The sequence below is a fragment of the Neofelis nebulosa genome, chromosome 12 (genome assembly GCF_028018385.1).
Source record: "Neofelis nebulosa isolate mNeoNeb1 chromosome 12, mNeoNeb1.pri, whole genome shotgun sequence".
NCBI classification, from domain to species: Eukaryota; Metazoa; Chordata; class Mammalia; order Carnivora; family Felidae; genus Neofelis; species Neofelis nebulosa.
The window spans coordinates 65,366,705-65,391,211 of NC_080793.1; the positions used below are offsets into that span (position 1 = coordinate 65,366,705).

The 24,507-nt window shown below is 37.4% G+C and overlaps 1 protein-coding gene and 1 non-coding gene across 7 annotated transcripts in view; both read right to left on the reverse strand.

The window, feature by feature from the left end:
• The window catches only part of ERCC6L2 (ERCC excision repair 6 like 2), a 143,632-nt gene that overhangs the window by 20,583 nt on the left and 98,542 nt on the right, over window positions 1–24,507 (reverse strand). For 5 of the 6 annotated variants that reach the window (XM_058695491.1, XM_058695487.1, XM_058695486.1 and 2 more), the window contains 3 exons: window positions 22,165–22,245; window positions 19,456–20,620; window positions 15,591–15,745 (listed from right to left, as the gene is read on the reverse strand). In XM_058695491.1, the coding sequence (XP_058551474.1) occupies window positions 15,591–15,745; window positions 19,456–20,620; window positions 22,165–22,245 (1,401 nt within the window). Of the gene's footprint in view, window positions 1–8,678; window positions 8,775–15,590; window positions 15,746–19,455; window positions 20,621–22,164; window positions 22,246–24,507 lie in introns of those variants that run through there. The other variant, XM_058695492.1, reaches the window with a different exon arrangement.
• LOC131492239 (U6 spliceosomal RNA) lies at window positions 22,352–22,457 on the reverse strand. Its single transcript, XR_009251949.1, has one exon. It is a non-coding gene; the product is annotated as a U6 spliceosomal RNA (small nuclear RNA).

Here is a 24,507-nt window from a genome sequence, read left to right on the forward strand (position 1 = left end):
GTCTCAAAAATAAATAAACATTAAAAAAAAAAAAACAAAAACAAAAAAAACACAAAAATATTAGTTAATCCATTAAAAATAACAATAAGCTGGGTCACCTGGGTGGCTCAGTTGAGCGTCTGACTTCAGCTTAGGTCATGATTTCGCAGTTTGTGAGTTCGAGCCCCACATTGGGCGCTGCACTGTCAGCGCAGAGCCGACTTCGGATCCTCTGTCCCCCTCTCTCTGCCCCTCCCCCACTTGTACTCTCCCAAAAATAAATTATTAAAAAAAATAAATAACAATAAGCCAATTACATGTTAACCCGAAAAACTCTTTTTATTTTTGTTTCTTTTTAAATGTTTATTCATTTTGCAAGAGTGAGCATGTGCACATGCACTTGCATGACACAAGCAGGGGAGGGGCAGAGAGAGAGGGAGAGAGAGAATCTGCACCATCAGTGTGGGGCCTGAATCAGGGTTTGATATCACGAACTGTGAGATTGTGACCTTAACCAAAATCAAGAGTTGGATGCTTAATTGACTGAGCCACCCAGGCTGCCCCTGAATAACTTTTTTAACAACAATAACAACAAAACATTTTACATTTTCCAAGCAAACAAAAAATTAACATGAATAGTGGCTATTGTTTTTATATTTTTTAACTATCTTTAACATCTGGATTAATAAAAGACAGCTAGAGTCTCATATCTGGCTTCTGCATTCAATCTGTTGCAACAAGGTTGTTTTGGTTGGAGTATATGAAGAAAATCAGCATCATGTAGACATGTCGTTAGAAAAGGGAAGAATATTTTAATGGCCTTTTCAGATAATTGTAAATATTTTTTGATGCTATATCAAAACTCAGTTAAGGTTAGTTTCATGTAAAATCTGAAACCATATCAGTAAATTTTTACATTATTAAAATTCATTGGCATATGTTGTACTTTGGCCGGATTTTTTTCCCCAAGCATGACAGTGATATTCACTTGGTCATTTGGAAATACCAATGAACTGAGTTATGTAGATCTTTAAAATGTGACACATTCAATTACACAGCATTGGTAAGTCATACTTGTTGTTATCACCACCTATTGCATCAGGAAAAAATATGTAAGTATGGGAAATGCGTCATGGTCATGGTGGAAGATACAAGATTTTCAACATTTTATTTTATTTTATTTAAAAAAAAATTTTTTTTAAACGTTTTTATTTATTTTTGAGACAGAGAGAGACAGAGCATGAATGGGGGAGGGTCACAGAGAGAGGGAGACACAGAATCTGAAACAGGCTCCAGGCTCTGAGCTGTCAGCACAGAGCCCGACGCAGGGCTCGAACTCACAGACTGTGAGATCATGACCTGAGCCGAAGTCGGACACTCAACCGACCGAGCCACCCAGGCGCCCCGATTTTCAACATTTTATTTTATTTTTTTTTAAAATTTTTTTTTTTTCAACGTTTTTAATTTATTTTTGGGACAGAGAGAGACAGAGCATGAACGGGGGAGGGGCAGAGAGAGAGGGAGACACAGAATCGGAAACAGGCTCCAGGCTCCGAGCCATCAGCCCAGAGCCTGACGCGGGGCTCGAACCCACGGACCGCGAGATCGTGACCTGGCTGAAGTCGGACGCTTAACCGACTGCGCCACCCAGGCGCCCCGATTTTCAACATTTTAATTGAAAGCTTGAATTTATCCCTGGCAACACGTCCATGCCCACTGGTTTCCTTGAAGTACCAAACTCACTAGGTTCATTTTTAAGAAATTACCTACCAAATCCAAATAACCAGTCTGTCTGTCAGCAATTCTTTCAAGTACAAACGATGTTTTATTAAAAAAAAAAAAAAGGTGGCTAGTTCACTTTGCAGCTCAGGTGTACAAGTGCTTATGTACACTCCCTATTTTAGCAAACAGAATAGAATGAAAGATGAGTATAAAAGGTTGAGATTTGATAAAACGAGCCATTTTTATCAAGGATAAAAATCAATCAAAGATATTCATCAGACAGTCGGTTTAAGCGGCCAACTTCAGCTCGGGTCATGATCTCGCGGTCCGTGAGTTCGAGCCCCGCGTCGGGCTCTGTGCTGACAGCTCAGAGCCTGGAGCCTGTTTCAGATTCTGTGTCTCCCTCTCTCTGACCCTCCCCTGTTCATGCTCTGTCTCTCTCTGTCTCAAAAATAAATAAATGTTAAAAAAAAAAAGATATTCATCAGAGAAACTAGCTTCCTTGTCCTGCAAGTATGTACAGAATCCAGAGACTACTAGGTATGATTTGGGGCCACTGAATGATTCATGATAAGCTGCCAGCAGTTTTCTCACAATTACTTTTACACCATTTGTGCAATGTCAACAAGTGAAAAAGGCACTTCAAGTTATTCTGAGAATAGTTCGGACCTTGCAGACCCCTGAAGGAGTCTCAGATATCTTAGGGGTCCATGGACCACATTTTGGGAACTGCTCATCTACAATAAGCTGACATGCCTTCAATCAGCACATACATGATACCTCCATGCTGGAAACTCTGACCAGGATGATCGAGAGTGGATTTTGGTTTTACCCAGCTTTATGCCTACACACAGGAAAAGGCTTCCCCCCTTCTTGAGTGAAAACAGAAGGGTCTTTCTGTCTAGAATAATGATTACCAGCTCCAGGCCTGGCTCTTAGCCTTCTTCACGAGGGAATGGTTAGATATTATGCACATGTTGAAAGTTACTTGTCGGAGTATAAACTCTAACATTTCAGTCTGTTCAGGTCAGTTTAACATCTTTTGATTATTTCTCTACATACAAGGCCTTTCATGATGTGTTCCCTCAATGCAGTCTTACTCTTCCTGATGTCCAATAGATGCTGGCTTGGTTAGGCTAATCTTCTCACTACTGCCAAACACATCATGGATATCCATTTCTGGAGCCAAATTTCCTCAGCCTTGCCTTCTGCCCAACATAGTTCTACCCATGCTTGAAGGTCCAGATTCATGAGATTTTCCTTGTACTTTTTTTTTCTTGCATTGTTATTTCAATTTCTCATTTGATAGCTTTATTATATAAATGGAATCTACCTTTATTTAAAATGTTATATAATCACATACAACATACCAAGCCAAGCAGCAACAATGTTGCATGTAGGCCAAAAAATCCTAATTTCACCCGCCAAAGGAATACAAGACCAGGGGGCTCTCTTTGAATAGGTAGGGCCCCTATTCTATTGGAAACTATTTTGATTGCTTAGACCTTACCTATGTAACTGGAGCTATACATGCCTCTAACACAGAGAGCAACCATATATATATTTTTTCATATTGAGTCCTGAGTCATTTAGCCGACAGCCTTTCTATAAATGAATGTTGGATGAAAAAACATAACGCAAGTAAGAAAAATTTTTGGAAGACAATTTACCAAAAGCAAAAAGTTCTTCCTCTTAAGGTATTCATTACTTCACCTGGCAACAGTAAGAGGATAGCCTTATATGCTGAATAAAAAGCAGGTTATGGCTTTCCAATTGCATTTTTTAAGCAGTTGCTGCTACAGTCATGAAAATTGTTTACAGATTAATTGAAAGTTGATTCTGATAGTAACTTGGCTACGAGATGAGAGTCCCTTTTTTTTATTTAAATTTTTTTTTTTTAATTTTTTAAGTTTTATTTGTTTTTGACACAGAGAGAGAGAGAGGCAGAGCATGAGCAGGGGAGGGGCAGAGAGGGAGACACAGAATCCAAAGCAGGCTCCAGGCTCTGAGCTGTCAGCACACAGCCCGACGCGGGGCTCGAACTCACAGACCATGAGATTATGACCTGGGCTGAAGTTGGACGCTCAACCGACTGAGCCACCCAGGCGCCTCAAGAGTACCTTTAAAATAAAACATCAGCTTACCAACAATCTTAACATAAAAGCGGTGAGAGCTGACTCTGGTCATGTTAAAGGGGATATTATCCTCATCAGGAAAATTGCAAAAATATCACAAATTCCAATGTTAGATAAGGGACCACAGTTCAAACATATTTATCCTGCCTAAAGCCACGGCACTGCACAAGAATTCATGTTCATATTAAAAATTAGAGTAATTCCTCACATTTTTTATTTGTAGACTCTCTTTGAAAAGGCTGTAGTTAATAGCTACTAGAAATTCAATTAAAATCAGTAAGCTCTGATTGAATATCTATGTACCAGGTACTGTTCTAGCTCCAGGGAATAAAAGAATAAGCTTCCATTCCTAACACAAATGAGTTTCACAGTCTAACCAGGAATATAATATCAGACATTGTTGATGGCCTATCAACAGCCACTGTTACTTTCTTTGTTGTCTGAACAAAATTGGAGTTCTCTTAGAGATGTGCTCCGGGATGGTGGATTGCTCTCTCAGTTCTCGGGGTGGGGGGGCTGGGGGGTGGGGAATAAATGGAGATTAGGCAAGCTAGTCATGTTTTGCAACAAAGATTGTTCTCCTCAACAAAAGGAGACATGTATGAGAGAACCATACCTTTCTGTCTTTGGATGATGCATTTGTATAAGAGAATGAGTTCTTGAGATGCAGTGGTCATCCTGCAACATGAGTCAAAAGGCCCAGGCACTAAATGTTGACTTACCAAGGCCAATGACGCAGAAAATGAGAAAGCCTGAATCCTTATGATGTCATTGGGCTATAGCACTAAACCTAGAAATACCCCTCAACAGGCTTGCCATTATGTGAACTAGTTAATGGCCCACTGTATAGGTCACTTTTATTAATTAATCAATTATCTTTATTGAAATATAACTGACATACAATGTTACATTAGTTTCATAGTGATTTGATATGTCTATACATTGTACTAGGCTCACCACAAGTGTAGCTACCATCTGTCACCACTATTATAATACCATTGACTGTATTCCCTATGCTGTACCTTTCAGCCCTGGGACTGTTCATTCCAGAACTGGAAGCCTGTATCTCCCACTTCCCTTCACCCATTTTGCCCATCCCCCCACCCTCTCTCCTCTGGCAACTATCAGTTTGTTCTCTGTATTTATGGGTCTGTTTCTGCTTTTTGTTTATTTATTCGTTTGTTTTGTTTTTTAGATTCCACATGTAAGTGAAGTCATATGGTGTTTGTCTTTCTCTGACTTATTTTACTTGGCATAGTGTCCGCTAGGTCCATTCATGTTGTTGCAAATGGCAAGATCTCATTCTTTTTTGTGGCTGAGTAAAATTCCATTGTGTGCATACACCACATCTTCTTTATCCATTCATCTATTGATAGACACTTGTGTTGCTTCCCTATCTCTGCCACTGTAAATAATGCTACAATAAACATAAGGGTGCATCTATCTTTTTGAACTAGTGTTTTCATTTTTGGGGGGGGACAAATACCCAGTAGTGGAATTACTGGATCTATTTTTTCAAATTTTTTGAGGAACCTCCCTACTGTTTTCTGTAGTGACTGTACCAGTTTGCATTCCCATCAACAGTGCACGAGGGTTCCTTTTTCTCCATGTCCTCACCAACACTTGTTGTTTCTTGTGTTTCTGATTTTAGCCATTCTGACAGGTGTGAGGTGATATCTCATTGTATTTTTTATTTGCATTTCCCTGATGATTAGTGATGTTGAGCATCTTTTCACGTGCCTGTTTGTATAGGCTAATTGTAGATGGTTATCCTATTCCTTGCAGCTGAAAGTATCCTGTAGACATATATACAGTATCACATAACACAATGGTAAGTACTATAGCAGATACACACACGTAAAAATGAAGATGAGGAAGACATTTACACTGCTTTGGAGAGGCCTTAGGGGACAGCTGTCTTTGATGATACAAGGGGGAGGAGTTCAATAAGCAGACACAGGTGAAATGGAATTTTAAGCAAAAGCAGCACAGGAGCAAAGGCATGGCAGGGTAAAAGTCCACGGTGTGCCCGTAGACTGGTTCACAGTCTGAAAGCTGACCAGAAGAGTTTGTTCATCTTTACATCCCCAGTGTCTAGCACAGTGCCTGGTACAGAGTATCAATAATTTTGAATGAGTGTCTCAGAATGAAAATGAAAAAGCAGGCTAGGGCCAAATTGAGATCGGCCTTATGTGCCATGGAAAAGAAGCATGATGAGACATTTCACATAACTTTGGAAGGCAGAAACTTGAGGTCCTAAGTGATTGTTTAGATGTATTACTGCTAGATGAGGAAAGCTCACAAAGTCATAAATGGGTAGGGATATCTTTTCTGGCACTGTTACCCATGTTCTCCCTTCTTGAGTGGGTTTCCTATACCAACACTGCAGCCAACAAATGGCACATATGGAGTGCAAATGAAGAATACCAGCATTTATGCTGCTCTAAAATGACTAAGATCTTTACATGATCTGCCAGTGTACTCTATTTAACGTTAACTTGTGGAGCTAAGACTTGAGAAGCCTTGACTTCATGGTGAAGATGGCTGTGCCTTATGTAATACTTTCATGCAGGAATTCAAGTGACCATCATTTTCTGCACTCCCACTCTGTGCTGCCTGTTGCTAGGCTGTGGTGTTTATGAAAGTGTACACAATGGTCCTAATCCTTAAGCAGCCTGTAACCTACCCAAGGAGAGAACAAACACATTTGAGGTAAGTAACACTAATATGGTGTCCACCGTGTCTACAATGATGACTGGTGCAGAGTATGGGTGTGAAGGGAACTTGGAACAGAGTGATCTCTGAAGACTGAGGAACTTGAATGGGTCCACCTGGAGTGGAGGATCAGACAGTAGATGATATGGATATAGAGGTGTAGACCAAGTAAATTTATTGAAAAGCATGGGTGCCAGGCAACCTGAGAATACTTCTCATTCAATAAGGAGGGACTATTTTCCCTGGCTCAATTAATATGTCCAGTGGTAGCTCTGACAACGTTTAAGTCATCTGCAGAGGATTTCTAGGAAAACCAGGAAAGTTGTTCATGGAATAGTGTAAACCACTTAAAATTCTCAAAACATAGTGATGGGTTCACTGTAACCTTACTGCAACTGAAAACATAAATTTATTCATAAGGTATCAATTATATATATATATATATATGTATATATATGTATATACATACATATATACATGCATATATATGTATGTATATACATGCATGTATATATGTATGTATATATATATATATATATATATGCATGTATATATATATGTATATATATATATAAGACACTATTTTAAATCTCTGTGGTTATCAAAAATGAGTCAGGGATATATCCTGCTATTTAGAAGTCTAGAGTTTCATTAGAAAAGAAGAAGAAGATGTGTACTTATAAAACAAATTTGGAAGTCATATTTTAGAATAACAGGCCATAGAAAGTACTATTGGGTGAAGCAGAAAGAGTGTAAGAAGGACATCTTAGTTCCAACTTAGGGAGGAGCTGGGTCAGGCTTTGTGGAAGAGACAACAGGATCTGAGGTAGGTTCTGAAAGGTAAAGAGATATGGAGATTTGGGGGGATGAAAAAATTAAGGCTCAAGGTTATTCCTGGTGGAGAAAAAGCATAAGAGAAAAAAGCAAAAAAATAATGTCTTTGCCAAAACATCTTTGGCACAGTAGATAGTGCCAACAGTGTGACTGTTATTTCTTGAGTCCAGACAGAGCTTTAACTATCTAACAAAATATTTTTTAAAGTGAAGGATACATTCAGTCCACTTAAATTTTTTTGTTTAACTGCTAAAGTGAGGGTGATTCTTCACAAGCAAGTTATTTTGAAAAATCAGACTGATTTGTCATATTTGAAAAGTAAAATGGAGGAAAAAAAAAAAGTAAAACCACCAGAACAAAATAGAAGCCAAAGAAACTGAGGAAAAGGCACAAGAGAAGATAGATGGATTGAAAGACTAGGGATTTAAATTGACTGACACTATTGAGCCTGAGGGAAGTCACTTACCCTCTCATTTTTAAAAATCAGTAAAATGATACTTTTGCATTAAATAGTCTCCAAGAATCCTCCAAATTCTGAAATACTATGTTTTGCTAGTCTTATAATTTTGCCTCATTCATCCTATAAAAATTCAGAATTCATATGTTTAGAAACAAGATTCTCAGATGAAAAGGCAATAGGTATTTCCATTAAGTGGCCATTCCAATTGCTAACTGGTTTTCATAGAAGGATAAAATATACGTTGAAAAGGGCTATTAAGTGCTTAAATTTCTTTAAGTCATGAGGTAAAGTCAATCAGAGTTCAATGAGGTCTTATATCTCTAAGCTTTTATATTGTTAATGAGAAGGCATTATTTGAAGAAATAGTATTTTTTAACTATTTAGAATTAATCTTCCAGCTATTTAAACAGAGAAATTGTTCCAAGAAGCGACATCTATCTACTGTGCAATTGGAACAATGGCCAGCTGGGAGAGTTAGAATACAACTATTTCCTGATAGGCAAAGATTATTTTTTCTCAGTTCAGTTCATTGTGAAATTAGTTAATAATTCTTTTCAAATATAATTTTTTTCTATAGAATTCTTCATGAAAAATGAGTCCTAGCTCAAGGTAGGTCCTTCGTCTATAAAATTAGAGAATGCTAGATATCTTTTATGGTATTCTAACATATGCTATTATTGGTACTATCAGCAACAGAAATTGTATTGGGTCATTGTAGAGAATAAGAGAGGGAGTTTCACTCATCACCCTTACTGATCAGCAATAATAATAATTACAAAAAATAAAAATTTATATTTTGAGTAGTTTTAATGCCTTTATCACAAGGAGCTGAATGTGTTTTGTACACATCAGGTCAGTAGTCCCGTTTCTCTGTTAATCCTGGTAATACCACTGTGAGGAAGAACACCACATCTACTTGTAGCCATCAGCTAGGAGGGAAGTAGGTGTGCATGTTTAAAGGTAACAGCAGATTCTCCTTGCTCTGACTAGGTAACAGGTGTTCTTCACAAATGATACACTATCTTTCTGAATCAATCCTAGTTCCAAAGAATCAAACTTCTCATGCCAACACTAGTTACATAATTTCATACATATACACACAAAATTTAAACACTCTTGATCTCTCCTAAGATTACGTGAAGGAATAACTTTCTAATATAAATACCATAAAATTAACATCTAGCTTCAGAAAGAAAAATGATGAAACCATGAAAAATCCCACCCAGTAAGAGTTAATTCCGTTACATGCTGAAACCATAAACCTTCCTTACTCAACTACTTCATAAACCAGTCATTTGTGAACGATTACTTTAAACCATCATGCCATTCAGTATCCTGAAAAATAGGATAATGGAATGCTATATCTCCCTAAAGTCTGCTTCATTGTAAACAGTCCATCCCTCCTTGCTGACTCCAAAAGCTGTATAAACATACTGCAATCAAATCCACCATAGCTCATAGAGAGCCTTTCTTTAAGTAATCTACAAAATGCCAACCTAATACAAATACAAGAAAGAGGAGTTCTTACTAACACGACATTTTGTATTTACAGTATTCTGAACAGTGCTTAAACCTGCACGGGTTATAAAAGGCACCCTTCCCCACGCTCCCCACCTCCGGCCTGGGCCGACAGCATGCGCAGGCCTCTCGTTTACACCACACTGCAATAACATAAAGAAGGGTTTACTATTAATCCAGGTTTTACTACAAAGCGACCCGTTATTTCTCTGTCAAACACTGGCAAGAGTGCCAAGTGTCTGTCATCCAATTCAGGGGATTAAGTCTTCTTTTATAGTCTGATACTTGTACCAATTTATAAAAATACAGATATAGTTTCTTAGAGTTGGTCACAGTCTATATTTTGGCTTGGATTCAGGCAGCAGAGGTTGACCATGACAGCTGGCAGGAAACTGAGTGAGAATACATCCTCCCCCTCTCAGTCACCAGGTCTCAGTTGCCATAGTGATTAATCCTTAATTGAATGCTGTCTTTGTACATTTCTTTTCAGAAAACTTTAAGTATACTTAAGTTGAAAACATGCAGTTGACTGAAAAAATGAGGCAGCACATCACAAACAGGTATAGCTAAATTCTGTGACATACTTCCATATATTAAGGGAACAAATTAGCTCTAATAAAGGTATTATCAGTTCTTTCAAATGCTTAAAGCGTTTCTTTCTGGTCTGAGGTTAGACCTAAATCATACAGGTTTTCCCTCTTGTTACCAGACATCTCATCTTTTAAAATAAGCTGTCTTCAGACATGGTTCTAAAATATCTAAGTACAATTTAAGGCAAAACGAGTTCTTATCTTACATAGTTTGCATTACTCAATAACAAAGGTATGATCAGAAATTTATTATAGGAGAGACAGGTTTTCATTCAAGACATCTATAAAATATGTTACATAAATAGAAATTAATTTATAAAAGTATAAACTATACGAAAGCGAAGGCAACATGGAAAAGGCTGTGTATTTTAGGCCTCTTCTTAATATATGGTTGAATTTGAAAAGCAGGTTCAGAGCTCTTGTCATTTTGGCTATCAATAATTATATCAAAAGGACTGAGAAACTCTGAAGACCACAGGAGTTTATCAAGGATTGTGGTATACACTACTTCTCTTTTGTAACTTTTCCATTTAGTGTATTTCTTTGCAATTTAGTTAAAAGCCCTTACTTGGATTCAACTACAGTATTCCTTGGAAAGTGAAACATCTGCATATTGTGACCACTTGCTAATCACGTATTACCTTCATACAAAGAAATAGGATTTGTTTTCTTTTTCTTAGGAAACGAGACAACATATCTGCCTCTGGCTGCAGACACACACACAGACACACACAGACCACACACGTGTGTGTGTGCGCACACACACACACACACACACACACACACACACACAGTCTTTTCAAACACAAACAAAGGTCTCTAATAAAACTTTGGTGACAGACAAGAAGCACTCAGAAGAATTCTCAGTAATAAAGGTTCTGGATGTGAGCTCTAAGATGAAAGATACTGTACTGTAGGTGGGAGGTCTGGGGATTTCTGGAGACTTTAGAAGCAAGAGGTTTGCAGATAATTTCTGACACTATTACTTTTACCTTGCTTTGTTTCCCTTTACCTTATTCTCTTTTCCTTCCTTAACCATTTTTAATTTTTTTTCAAAACTGCAAATTCACTGTTGCCACCCACCACACACTACAAGCTGCAAAACCTCTCAGGGAGTGACACCCAAATCTCTAATCGAAGATGATGGTATGTTTCACTGACTTACTCATTAAAGGCGCTGAAGTAATTTTGACCAGATACGATGAAATCAGTGAATGTGAACATTTTTTTTTGGTAAAAATTCTGAGATGGCTTTGAAATGTTGTCAATATCTCATATATGTAAAATAATGTATTTTTTTAAAAGTATCTTCAGAAATCCTTAATTTAACCATCTTTATAAGTAGTTTTAGTAAAGAGAAAAATGATACTATCATTGTTCCATTTCCCTGACATTACTGAGGTAGTCTTTAGTTTCCAGAAGACTTATAATGAGGAGAACCAAGAATATTATGTACAGAGATTAATGCAAAAGGATTAGTCTGATGGCAGAGTGATGTCTTACTCATTTGAATGTCTGTCAGCAGCTATGGCAATATCTTGAATTAAAAGCAGTCACTTCAATTGAAGAATCAAAACAGAAAATAATCTATCAGCTTTATCAACGTTTTTTTTTTTTTTTTTTTTTTTATTTATTTTTGGGACAGAGAGAGACAGAGCATGAACGGGGGAGGGGCAGAGAGAGAGGGAGACACAGAATCGGAAACAGGCTCCAGGCTCCGAGCCATCAGCCCAGAGCCTGACGCGGGGCTCGAACTCACGGACCGCGAGATCGTGACCTGGTTGAAGTCGGACGCTTAACCGACTGCGCCACCCAGGCGCCCCATTCTATCAGCTTTAAATAGAAAAGTTACTATTATTTTCAATTCTAACACAGAATATCTAAAATAAACTAATATAAAGTAATGAGTGGCTTTCTATTTTCATAAGCAAAAACTCAGTAGTCACATACAAAATTATGAAAGATATTCTACCAGGAATATTCTTGTTTTTCTTTTTTTTATTTAAAAAACTTTTTTAATGCTTATTTATTTTTGAGACAGAGAGAGAGAGAGAGAAGGCGGAGAGGGAGGGAGGGAGAAGGGCAGAGAGAGAGGGAGACACAGAGTCCAAAGCAGGCTCAGGCTCTGAGCTGTCAGCACAGAGCCCAATGCAGGGCTCAAACTCATGAGCTGTGAGATCATGACCTGAATCAAAGTCAGATGCTTACCCAACTGAGCCACCCAGGTGCCCTTGTTTTCCTTTTAAAGGGAGTCCAAAGCCCCAGATCTGCTAATATCACCCATTTTTAAAATTTATAATTAAATATGGCTGCATACAACTATTTATGGATTATTTTTCCTCATTAAGCCCCACCTTCCAGGAGAATTAGAGACCTGACATTAGTCTTATCCAGTGGTAATAATAACAATACTTATTATTCATTGAGTGCTTACTTTGTGTCAGGTACTGTTCAGAGCATTTTTACCTCAGTCTTTGCAACTTTTTGAGGTAATAAGTATAATTATTTGTATTTTAAACACAAAGAAAGTGAAGCACAGAGAAAGTAAGTCCCTTTCTCATGGTCACACAGGAAGTATGCGAGAGAGCTAGAATTTAAACTCTGACATTCTGAGTAGACTGCATGCCATAGACTAATTGTAGCTATCAAAATTCCTCCTGCCCCCAGAAGAGTACAGAGTTCAACAAACTGAAAAGGAAACTCATTATGTGAGATCTTTATTACAAATTAAACTAAATGAGGAAAGTATGAGATATATCTCAGGGGTTGTAGTTTTATGTAAAAAATACAGTAGGTTTAGTTTTTGAGGTTGGTGAAAAACTAAGAACATCATAAATATGTATGAGCACTATCTATTTTGAAAACTCTGATTTTCTTATAATAAGTAAGATTTTTCTTTTTGAATGCTAAGTTTATATACTGTCCCCAGGTGATTTTTGCATATAGGTAATACATTACAACTTTCAAGAAAGTACAGCCATATTATTAACCTGATGTATTAAACAGTAGAGGTAAAATCTGAGGGACTCAATCTTATTCTGTTGGAATTTTGCTGTATCAAGTATTGACTTAAAGAAGCTGGCCACTGTAATCAGTGTGTTTGTACAGACTGTTCTTGGCCTGCTAGCATTGGTGGCATGGGATTGGACATCCTGCTTAGTGGCTTTAAAACTTCCCTGAATATTTTACACCCACTATGATTTAGTCACTAAACAACACATTTCTTTATACTCCCTTCTTCAGGTTTACTAAGTTGGTCTGTGTGTGATGGGGAGACATACAGCCTCAAAGGGCATATTAGAAATCCTAGAGGATGAATATTACAACTTGTTTCTCAGTAAGAAATGTGCCTCACTCTGAAAATCACTGTGAAGAGACAAAGTTCCTGATGAGATTGTGCTGTCGCCCTCAAGAATTTGGGGGCTAAAAAAGATTCAGAACTACTGGTATTAAGGGCAAAGCATATTTCTAGCATTTTCATTTTTATAACTTTCCTGAAGAAGTTTCCAAAGGGATATTTTATTGCTTTTATATGTAGGGGATTGCTTCTCAGGTCCATTGTGGGAAGAATCATATGAGGCTGCAAATTTCTTCTCTGAGAAACATGTAAATAAACTAACAACCAATAGCCAATTAAATTATTTCATTGACATCTACTATAGGGGTTTGCCAAATTATGTGACATTTTCACATTAAAATTTGTTTGGATAAGGGCATGATTTAAAGAAAAAAAAGGTATGGTTGAAAAAAAAAAAAAGCCCTAATAAAAAATCAGTTGTCTATTTAAGAAATTCTGCTGGCTCTAATACAGCCAATTTCTGGCAGACACAGCATATTGCTGATTAGTTTTTTCAGATAGTTCCTACAAGATAGGCAAAGTAGAGAAATGTTCTCTACAGTGTTGGTTGAGAAATGGTATCTAGATGAAATGAGAATAAAAAAAAGCAGCATACTTGGGTCATGAAACTATACCTTCATGCATTGCATTGTCCCTCTGGATTACAATAAAAAATGCTAAAAGCACGGTCTTCCAAAATCTGTTATTTACATTTACTCCAAGCATATTATAAGACAACTGGCTGTTCACTAGATCATTCAATGTCCTCATTTAAAATTCCAGGTGACAAATTTCCTCAAATTAAGTGCTTGGAAGAGAGTTTTCCTCCTCCCTAGAAGAGCTAGCTTTTTTTTTTTTTTCCCCCTTTTTCTTAAGGACAACCATTTAGCTCAGTGTTTCTCAGCAGGGTGTTATGGCATTTTGAGCAGAACAATTCTTGGCATGTGGGATGGCCCTTCCCACTCCCCCACCCACAACAGCCATTTAGTATCCCTGGCCTTCAGATATTAATGCCAGTCGGGCACTCAGTCACTGTGACCACCCAAAGTGCCCACACACATTTCCAAATGCAGTAGTTGAGAAAACACTAAATGGTTTACTTCCTTTGTTTTGTCTGCCAAGAAACTCGATCAAATTTGTCATTAAAAAATATATATATATCTAGGTAAGAACACTATGTCTTATATATCTGCATTCTAACTTTCTTTTAGTCCTGAACTTCCAGTTTAATTTGTATTTTCCTTGGTTCTGAATTTCATTTTGTATTCTGATTTTATTGTTAAGACAATCCAAATTCTTTGTGGAACCAGAGGAGGAACAAATAAATAAAGACAGCTTGACAGTTCAGAGGCATTCCCCCCTACCCCTTCATTCTTCAAAGTAGAACTAACTAGAAACAAAGTATGTATCCTTGTTATATACGTACCCACTTTTAACTCCTACAGGTAAAGTGGTAGAAAAACTAATCCTCAGATACTCAGCTTAGAAATAAAGAACAGCAAGCCAAAGAGAAAAAAATATTTTTCAGACATTTGATGAAAGTGACTATGTGTAAATGAAATACATTTATGTAAAGACTTATTTTTATATAACAGCAATTTTAAATGAGAAAATCATATAGAAAGAATTTATTACTTTTAACATTATATGAATCCTTTTGCTAAAAATATAAATTCTGTATGCAGCTAGTTCTTCCATGTGTGTCTTTATGTAGGGTGAAACACTTTGAAGGGCATCTAATTATACACTTCTCCTTTTCTGTATGAGCAGAAGTGGTTTTGGTTCTGATTTAACTGCATGATCCCCTCAGATTTCTGTTTTTAGCAATCTTTTATTGGGGGGATAATTCAACATTATTAGGCATTTAGATATAGATTTGCCTTTTATTATTTATTTAAAAACATTTTTTTAAATGTTTATTTATTTTGAGACAGAGTGCAAGCAGGGGAGGGGCAGAGAGAGAGGAAGACACAGAATCCAACGGAGGCTCCACGCTCTGAGCTGTCAGCACAGAACTCAGCATGGGACTTGAACCCACGAACTGCAAGATCATGACCTGAGCCAAAGTTGGATGTTTGACCAAATGAGCCATCCAGGCACCCCTAGATTTGCCTTTTAATATAAAACATAATTTAGTGACTACAGTGCTCCAAATGGTGTTCTGTTTTTCATACTTATTGGTATGTCACTTATAGTCTAAGTAGCTACTTTCGAGGGAGTATTTAGAGAAGATCCTATGAAGTAACTTCTATGAAGATGAGATTAAATACTAAAGATGTCTGTACCCTATGTTCTCTTACCTTAGAAGTGCAAACGGCTATGTTAGCAGGAAGCTGGGAAAACTGCTTCAATTCAAAGACATCACGTGCTGCCCATCGGCTCATGTGATTTTCAGCTTTGCTTGATCCAATCACATTCTGGTTTGAGTGAATATAAGCCACTTCCCGAACGCCATCTAGGAGGTAATTGATGTTTATTAAGTGATGTCTCGTTGTGAAGCAATATGGTTGCGCATATATTTTAAAAATTATCAGCAATACCACTAAAAAGAGGTTATGCTTTATTTTTTATCCTCAAGAAAAACGCTGAATCAGTATGTTAACATCACAATATTCTTTAAAAAAAAATTGAAAAGAGAAAGAGTCCTAATATATTGGTCTAGGTTATCTTAGAAATGACTTTTCATTCTCATCTATATGAGAACTTCTGAGATTAGGTAAAAATCTTTTGATTTAAAGCTGAAGTAAGGGGTTTTGGTGAAGAGAAAAGTCATGGTGAAGGGTCATCTCTATGGATTTGTTGTTTCTGTTGATTTAAAAATTCTTTTACTAATTTAAACAGCAGTCTAGCCTCATCTATCTAGCAATGGAGTGGAAGAGTGAGGTTTGTGACCAGGGAGTTTCATTTGGTTGGCTTTGTTCAGTTTTACTCCTTGTATTCTGTCTTTTTTGTACATATGCCCAGAGAATGTCAAGATTGGGAGCTTTTTAGGGAATGAAAAAAATTAACTGACAGCTTTTATCTGAAAGAAGTTTAAAAAATGGCTACAGTTTTTATTGCTTTGCTTCTAGGTACCTATAACTTACTTTTAAATTGTGGTCCTAAAAAGGAAGGCTAGAACTGAGGTCTGTAAAGGCTCCTACAAACATCCCTGGCAATGAACCTCAGTTTTGACCTTCAACACTTGTGCTGTTTCAGTCTTGAACCTCTCTCAACCCAAATTGGCAATCACAAGAAAACAAGATGTTGTTAAATAAGGTAGCTAAAAGGGCAACTAAGATAAAATTCTCCCTAAATTTCAAAACATCAGGTAGCGTGTATGGCAACAATTTAAAACCTCCAGAAGGATTCAAGGATTCTTCTGGTAGAACATTTACTCCGATTTTTTAATTTTGATGACATGTTTTATGCATTATTCAAAATAGCATTAGTTCCACACTACTGACATCTTTTACACAGTAAAAAACAAAAACAAAACTCAGTTGATCTTTTACAGAACGGTTTCTGCAATAATTCCTCAAACCTAAATCTAACTGTAGCACACACACCAAAGGACAGTCCAGTACTTAGCTACAAGGGTACCAAAAAATATATCAAATCGAACTTTTGAATAACCACAAAAGAAAGCTTGCTTTGTAAATAAGTCAAATACTTGTGATTAAAGTTTTTACATCAAACTATCCTTGCTTATATATCAGCTTCTTTCACATAGTGTTTTTGGGAATGAGTCAGATACTTTTAAAAGCAGCGTTAACTCTTTTTTTTTTTTTTCGTTTTTTTTTTTTTTTTAAATTTTTTTTTCAACGTTTTTTATTTATTTTTGGGACAGAGAGAGACAGAGCATGAACGGGGGAGGCGCAGAGAGAGAGGGAGACGCAGAATGGGAAACAGGCTCCAGGCTCCGAGCCATCAGCCCAGAGCCTGACGCGGGGCTCGAACTCACGGACCGCGAGATCGTGACCTGGCTGAAGTCGGACGCTTAACCGACTGCGCCACCCAGGCGCCCCGAGCAGCGTTAACTCTTAAAATGACTAAACAGGTTCTCAGCAGATGGTGGTGGCAGGGGACACAGTTTTTCAATCTCCCCGAATCCCTACATAGAATGGACAGCAATGAGTCAGCAAAACAAGAGGCCATGCACAACACATACAACGAACTAAGATGACAAGATAACCCCCCATAGTTTGCCCTAAAATACAAATAGATGGGGACAATCCACCAATAGTACACCGTGCACAGCATCAGGGTGTGTGTGAAGGAAGCAACAGGGTGGCATGAGATGAATTTGAAAATAGGAGAGCCTAGAACACCCAGCAGGTGTTCCCCGGAAAGCACAGTGAGACACTTACTGTGAGTAGCTGAATCTGGGTTTTCCATTCTTTAAAGCTGAGTGGGTACAGGGGGCTTATGAAAAGAAGGCCTGAGAGAATGAAGCAAACTTGCTCTGAGGAACCCCCAAACTGACCCACCAGGGCTCCCAGGTCAAGCCCACACAATGAAGAAAACTGCAGGGAGGGAGTCAAAATGTGCAGGGTAGGAAGATCAGGAAGGGGGGAAAGAGAAGGCCTAGAGTGGAGCAGTGGGCAGGGATAGAGGCAGGAAATCCCACCACGGTTTTGAGCACTGCACAAAAAACCAGTTATGGATCTTTGTGAAATTGGAAAAGATTTCCTAAATTCTGCCTCACTTAAAAAACTCAGGGAAAATAATGTCTATGAAAATGAGCAAGAGGGTCAAATATCATAAAAATTATTACAAGAGAAAAAAGAATAAGCAGCAGAATGAAAACATGCCAGAAACGTGCTCACAAAGCAGATTAAAATTGTAATTTCAAAACAGGTAATAGACATTAAGAAAATGGTAAGACACAGGAACCAACAACAACATTAAGTCATAATTAGAATAACTCAGAAATGGGTGACAGGACTCAGGAAAAATTTAGAAGTTAAAAAAAATTCAGAAATGAAGACAACTAGAAGGAACACAGAGGGAATTAACACAACTACTGCTTTCAGAGAATGGAAGGGTATTTTTAAAAAGCAGAAAGAAACAAAAAAAAGAAAAGAAAAAGGGCTTGAGATAATGTGACAAATACTGAAAACAGGTAAAGAAAGTTGAATATTTGAATACCAGGCGTCTCTGAAGCAAAAGGCCAAAGCAAAGGAATAGAAAAAGTAAGTAAAAATACTAGTACAAGAAAGCTTTCCTGATATAAAACCCGAGTTGAAACTACATTATGACAATCTTGACCTAAGAATAACCAACAGTGCCAGGGTCTGAATGTCTTTAGGAGATAATTAGGTCATGAAGGTGGAGCCCTGATGAATGGGACCAGTGCCCTTGCAAATAGAGACATAAGAGAGGTGAGTTCTGTCTCCACTAGGTGAGGACACAGCAGCCTTCTTTAGACCAGGATGAGGGCCCTCACCAAGAACCTGACCATGCTGGCATCCAGATCTTGGGCTTCCAGCCTCCAGAACTATGAGAAATAAATGCTTAAGCCCCCCAGCCTGTAGTAGTTTGTTATAGCAACTTGAACAAAGATAAACATTCAAACACAATCTGGTAAATTTACTAGGCAAGAATGAAAAGAAAAAAATTCTTTGGGTATCAAGGGGGAAGAAAAATGACGTGATAGGAAACTTCACGGCAAAAGAAAATGAAGCCTCATGTTAAAATACTTCAGAAAAAGAAAGTGTGAGTCAACGATTTCATATCTGGCAAAAATGACTTTTAAGTATAAAAGGGCATAAATAGTTATCAACAGGAATCTCAGGGAATATTATTCTCATGAGCACTTCCTGAGGGAGCTACTAGAAAATAAGCTTCTGACGAAATTGACAGGAGAGACACTGACAGGACTGAAGAGGAGCACTAAATTTATAGTTACCTACAGGTCAAAAGTAAATGAAGTCTGGTGGGGGGACGGGGACGGTGATTCAGTTGGGGCACATGGAGGGAGTCCTGGGGTGGATGACAAAGTTCTCCATCTTGACCTAGGTGGTCTTCCCTTTATCCTGCCACCCCCCATGTCCTCATTTGCACCTCAGTGTAGCATCTTGATTATAGAGCTGTTTTACAAGCTAATTTAAGAAACTTTCCCAGAACTATTTGATTGCACAAAACAAATATGTAACATAAAGTTTTCAAAATGTCTATAGTTACCTAAAAATTTATCCATTGATTCATACATTTGCTCTTGATTGACAACTCTCTCATTTGAAAATTGCATTGATTGTTTTGGCATAAAAGTGCTATTTTTCTTATGGGTAGGTAATTTTGAAGAGAAACCGACCCTATCTTTTAGAGTTTTTCGTGTATGGCTCTGTTTAGAGAAACTGATGTGGCGAACAGTTAAATCATCATCTGAGGATGAAAAATCATCGATAGCCTGAGAGCTACAATCCCCATCTGCTGCATACAGTTGATTTGTTTCCTTCATGGTTTTAGGACAAGTGTGAAGTTCCTTTTTATCTTCCTTTTTTCTCTTAAACCTCAAAGAACTAGTAGGTCTTTGCTTTCTTGCTCTTGACTCAGAGAAAATTTCAATGTCATCAGACTCGTCACTAATATCACTACTGCCTTTTCTTCTCATAATAGATTTCAGGGTCACATTCTCAGGGTTTAATTGTTTTGAAATTAGGCTATTTCCTTTGACATCAGTCTTTCTATCATCCCCATTATTTCTTATTTCAACAGGATGTTCTGTTTCAGAACCTTCAGATCCATCCACGAGTGGCTTAAACTTTACACCATTCTTGGGGCATCTCTGAGTTGTATACTGTGTGGGAAAGATGACATCACTATCTTCTGATTCTGTGACATTCTGTAAAATGTGATGGTGGTCAGCTGTATTTTTTAAATTGTTGCCATCGTCAGACTCAGAAGAAATATTTTGTTCTAAAATGTTCTGACTTTTATCAAAGATATATTTTTCATTTGGATTTAGGACGTTAGCTAACCTCTGATGTTTTGAAGTACCAAGAGAGTCACGACTTTTCTGATAACTAACGTCTTTGGCTTCTGTTGAAAGACATATGGGCTGTTCATCAGGACTTTCATCATCAGAGGCAATATTTCCATCACTTTCCTCAACTGTATTACATTTTGTTTCAAACAATTTAGAGAAACCACACTGGAGTAATGTAAGCTGTCCAGGAGGACCTGAAGTTTTGCTTGAGTCAGAGGCTTTCTTTTTAGCAGTCTTTATTCTTGAGCTTCCCACTGATTCATCATCACTAAAATCACTGCAGAGATTACATGCTTCTTCTGTTGGCAACTCTGCAGGCTGCTCCAGACCTCTGTGTTCTTGACAGTCAGGGTCTCTAGGCTATAAAAGAAGCAGTCACAGAAACGTTAGAAAATGTCCAGATAATATCAAATCTATCATACTGCAAGGGAATGAAATTTGGATGGAAGATAACTTATGTACTAATATACCACTTGGTATTTTTTAAAAGTACAACATTTAATAAACAAATGTAAAGGATTTAATATTACAGTCGGGTACACTCTTTTTTCAAGTTGAATAACTTTCCAAAATAAAAGTTTAGAATATGACATAATCAAGTTATCTATAAGGAAAAAACAGAACAGAGCAGTCAGCTTCTAAGATGCAGGGGCTGATTCTGGTCTCAAAAGTAAGAAGTATACAACTCATTGTTTTCCATGGTCCAGCACATACTTGCAACCACGTTTTAAGAAAAAAATAAATTTTTAGGTATTAACAAAGTAAAGAATTCACAACTGGAAAATGGTTCTAATAGATTAAAAATAAGATCTGATAGGATCCTGCCCATCAGAAATAAAGAAAATATTTTAGATATTTTGAAGTGAAATTTGCTACAAATTTAAATCCAGTATTTATTATTTTTACATCAATTGGAGCTAAATACATCCTTCAGTTTCTTAAAGCTGAGGCTTTATTAGTAAACAATTTGGGGAAACTATTATCCAGTAATTACTCCTTTTTAGAAATCCAGTAATACATTTGATGTTTGTATATTTCTATAAAGTTAGAAAAACATTCACCGATATTCCAAATCACTAAGCTGGTATAAATTTACACTTAAATTCCTAAATGCAAGAAAAACCCAGCAACAACATAAACAAAATAAGAAAAAACCTTCTACATGTACATTCTTTACTTCTGAAGAGGGCTTATGATGATAATATAGACTTTGTAGTATGTGAGATGACAAACTACCAGAAAGATCACAAGATCAAAGATGCAAATAAAATAAAATAAAATAAAATATCTGTCAGAGAGTAATTCTGATGTTTGGATTTAATAATCTTAAACACACAATGATTACTATTTTTCTATTTAACTTGTTGTTTAATTAAAAATTAGTTAGGTTTGATTGGCGTATTTAATTTTGGATTTACAGTTTGGTATAGTTAAAAGTCTAGTTTGGATGCAAATGACTGGTGATTGTTCCCAAATGTGTTCTTATGATACGAAATGTTAAATTAGCCTAAATTATTTTTTAAAAATTTTTAAAAGTTTATTTTTAAAACAGAGAGAGAGAGAGAGGGCACGTGAGTGCACGGGGGAGGGGCAGAGAGAGAGGGGGACAGAGGATCTGCAGTGGGCTCTGTACTGAAAGTAGAGCCCGATGGGCTGGGCTCAAACTCACAAACCATGAGATCATAACCTAGCTGAAGTCAGATGCTTAACTGACTGAGCCACCCAGACGCCCCAAATTCACCTAAACTATTAATTTTACTGATCGTCTGCTTTGTATCCTCGACTTTTTTTCAAAGACTTTTTTCTTTACACATTGAAAAATAAAGAAAAAGGAAAAATAGCTTAAAATTGTCCCAGTACATGTTTTATAGCAGTTGTAGGCTACAGATTAAGAAATTGCTTACCGCTTCTTGTTTGTGTACTGGAGGCTCCTCTTTCAACCATGTTGTGGCTGTCATGATCCCTGCTTCCACTTTGCCTTCTCTCTAAAAGAATGCAAAAGAATTGTAAAATATGGGGTAAAAACAACCAAATAAACAATAGCGATGGCATGCTAAAGCTTGGGATTAACTGAGAGCAGCTTGCTTTAGCTCTAACATGAACTGCTTCAGAAATCGGTGTGCCATCCTTGTGCAGGTCTATGCTAATCTTCTCTGTATTGTTCTAATTTTAGTATATGTGCTGCCCAAGTGAGCACTGCTTTAACTTTCTTCCTTAAGTTTTTTTTTTTTTAATTTATTTTTTGAGAGAGAGAGAGAGAGAGAGAGAGGAGAAATGTGAGCAGGGGAGGGGCTGGGAGAGGCGGACAGAGGATCCCAAGTGGGTTCTGCACTGACAGGCAGGCTGATAGCAGTGATCCTGAAGCTGGGCTCAAACTCACAAACCATGAGATCATTACCTGAGCCAAAGTTGGATGCTCAACTGACTGAGCCACCCAGGCGCCCCTACCTCAGCTTTCTTAATGTTATTTTTCCATTTTGTTAATTAATATAAACTCATATATAGTTTATATAACATTTTAAAATGCTCATAATTTTAGGTAGTACAGAGGTACAGTGGAAGTGTGCTGAGCTCATAAAGTACACTTATTTCTTGTATTAAAGCTTCTTTTTAAGATAGAAAATAATACTTTCCAGCCAACTCCACTAAAAGTTCTGGTACAGGAGGGAGAATAAAAACAATGTTACAAATTTACCCAGTAACAATATCCATAGTAACTATGTCTACACAATAGCTAAGGTAAGGACATATTAACAACATTTCAAACACTACAGATAATGTTGAATATTGGGAATTTGATATTCTAGCCTATATTGTTAATGTATTTATTTAGTTCATATTCATTAAAATTTATTTTATTCATTTAGTTCATATTCATTAAAATGTTTATTGATTCCTTCAGTGTAACAGACATCAAATGAAAAGGACCATCTAATATGAAACTAAAAAAAAAAAAAGATCTTAATTGTGTAACAGGCTTGCTACATCCTTTGGGAAAGTATTTATGCTTTTAAAGCTTTTGGTGTATCATTCAGCAAAGGTATTTAATGGCCTAGATTCTAGAATATTAAATTCTCCTTCAAAAGGAAATCAATTTATTTTTCTATTTAAGGTTCTGTTTACTGAACAAGGGGAAATAACCACTACCATCACCAGAGTTACAAATGCCCAACTTACAGATACGCATATGTACCGGTGGCGTGATTCCAGCCACCTGGTATCCAGGGCAACAAGTGAGAATCTCCCTACAGAACTCTGGAGAACGATAAATAGTTTGTTGAGATATTTTCTCTCAATGCCTAGAGGCTGTTACTGCAAGGGAGGTGGGTGGGCGGGGGAGGGGGTCTGCTTCCCAGTACTGCCTTTATTCTTTCAACAGAAGCCAAATGGCTACAACAGATGGAACAGGGAGCACCAGAGATCCTCAATCCTGTTTCATCTTGTGAAAGGTAAATGGCAACTCTGGTCTTTTCTCAGGCCAACCATGTTGGTATCATCCTTAACTCCTCTTTTTTTCTCAGACCCTATACCTAATCCATCAGCAAATCCTGTCAGCGGCACCTGAGTAATATATTCAGACTCCAATCACTTCTCACACCATCTACCATGATCGCTCTAGTCCAAATCACCATCATCCCTTGGCTAGATTATTGCAGTATCCTCCTACCTGGCATTTTGCTTCTGCTTTTGTACTTTGATAGCCTAATTCGTAATATTTAATCTAGATGTATAGGTCAGACTATGTTTCTCTTCTGTTCAGAACCCTCTAATTGCTTTTTGTCTCACTCAAAGTTCTCACGTGATCTGGCTTCCTCTCATCTCTCTGGCCCCATCTCTTGCTCTCTTGTTCACTCCACTCCAGCCACTAGGGCCTTCCTGCCGTTTTGAAATTATGCTGGGCATGTTTGTCCTGCGGGGCTTTTGCATTTGTTCCTCTACGTAGAATACATCTTCCTCCTGCCATCTCCTCAAAGAATCAGTTGCAACCTCACAGTGAGCACTTCCTTGGCTACTCCATCTAAAACTGCAATGCTCTTTTCTTGACAGTCTCCCAATTTCCCTTCCCTGCTCTATTTTTAAAAATTAGGATACAATTTACATATAACACTGTGTACGTTTAAGGTGTATAGCGTGTTTTGATACATTTATATATTGCCATATGATTACCACCATAGTTTTAGCTAACACCTCTATTATGCCATAGAATTAGCATTTCTTTTTTGTGGGGAGAACATTTAAGATCTAGT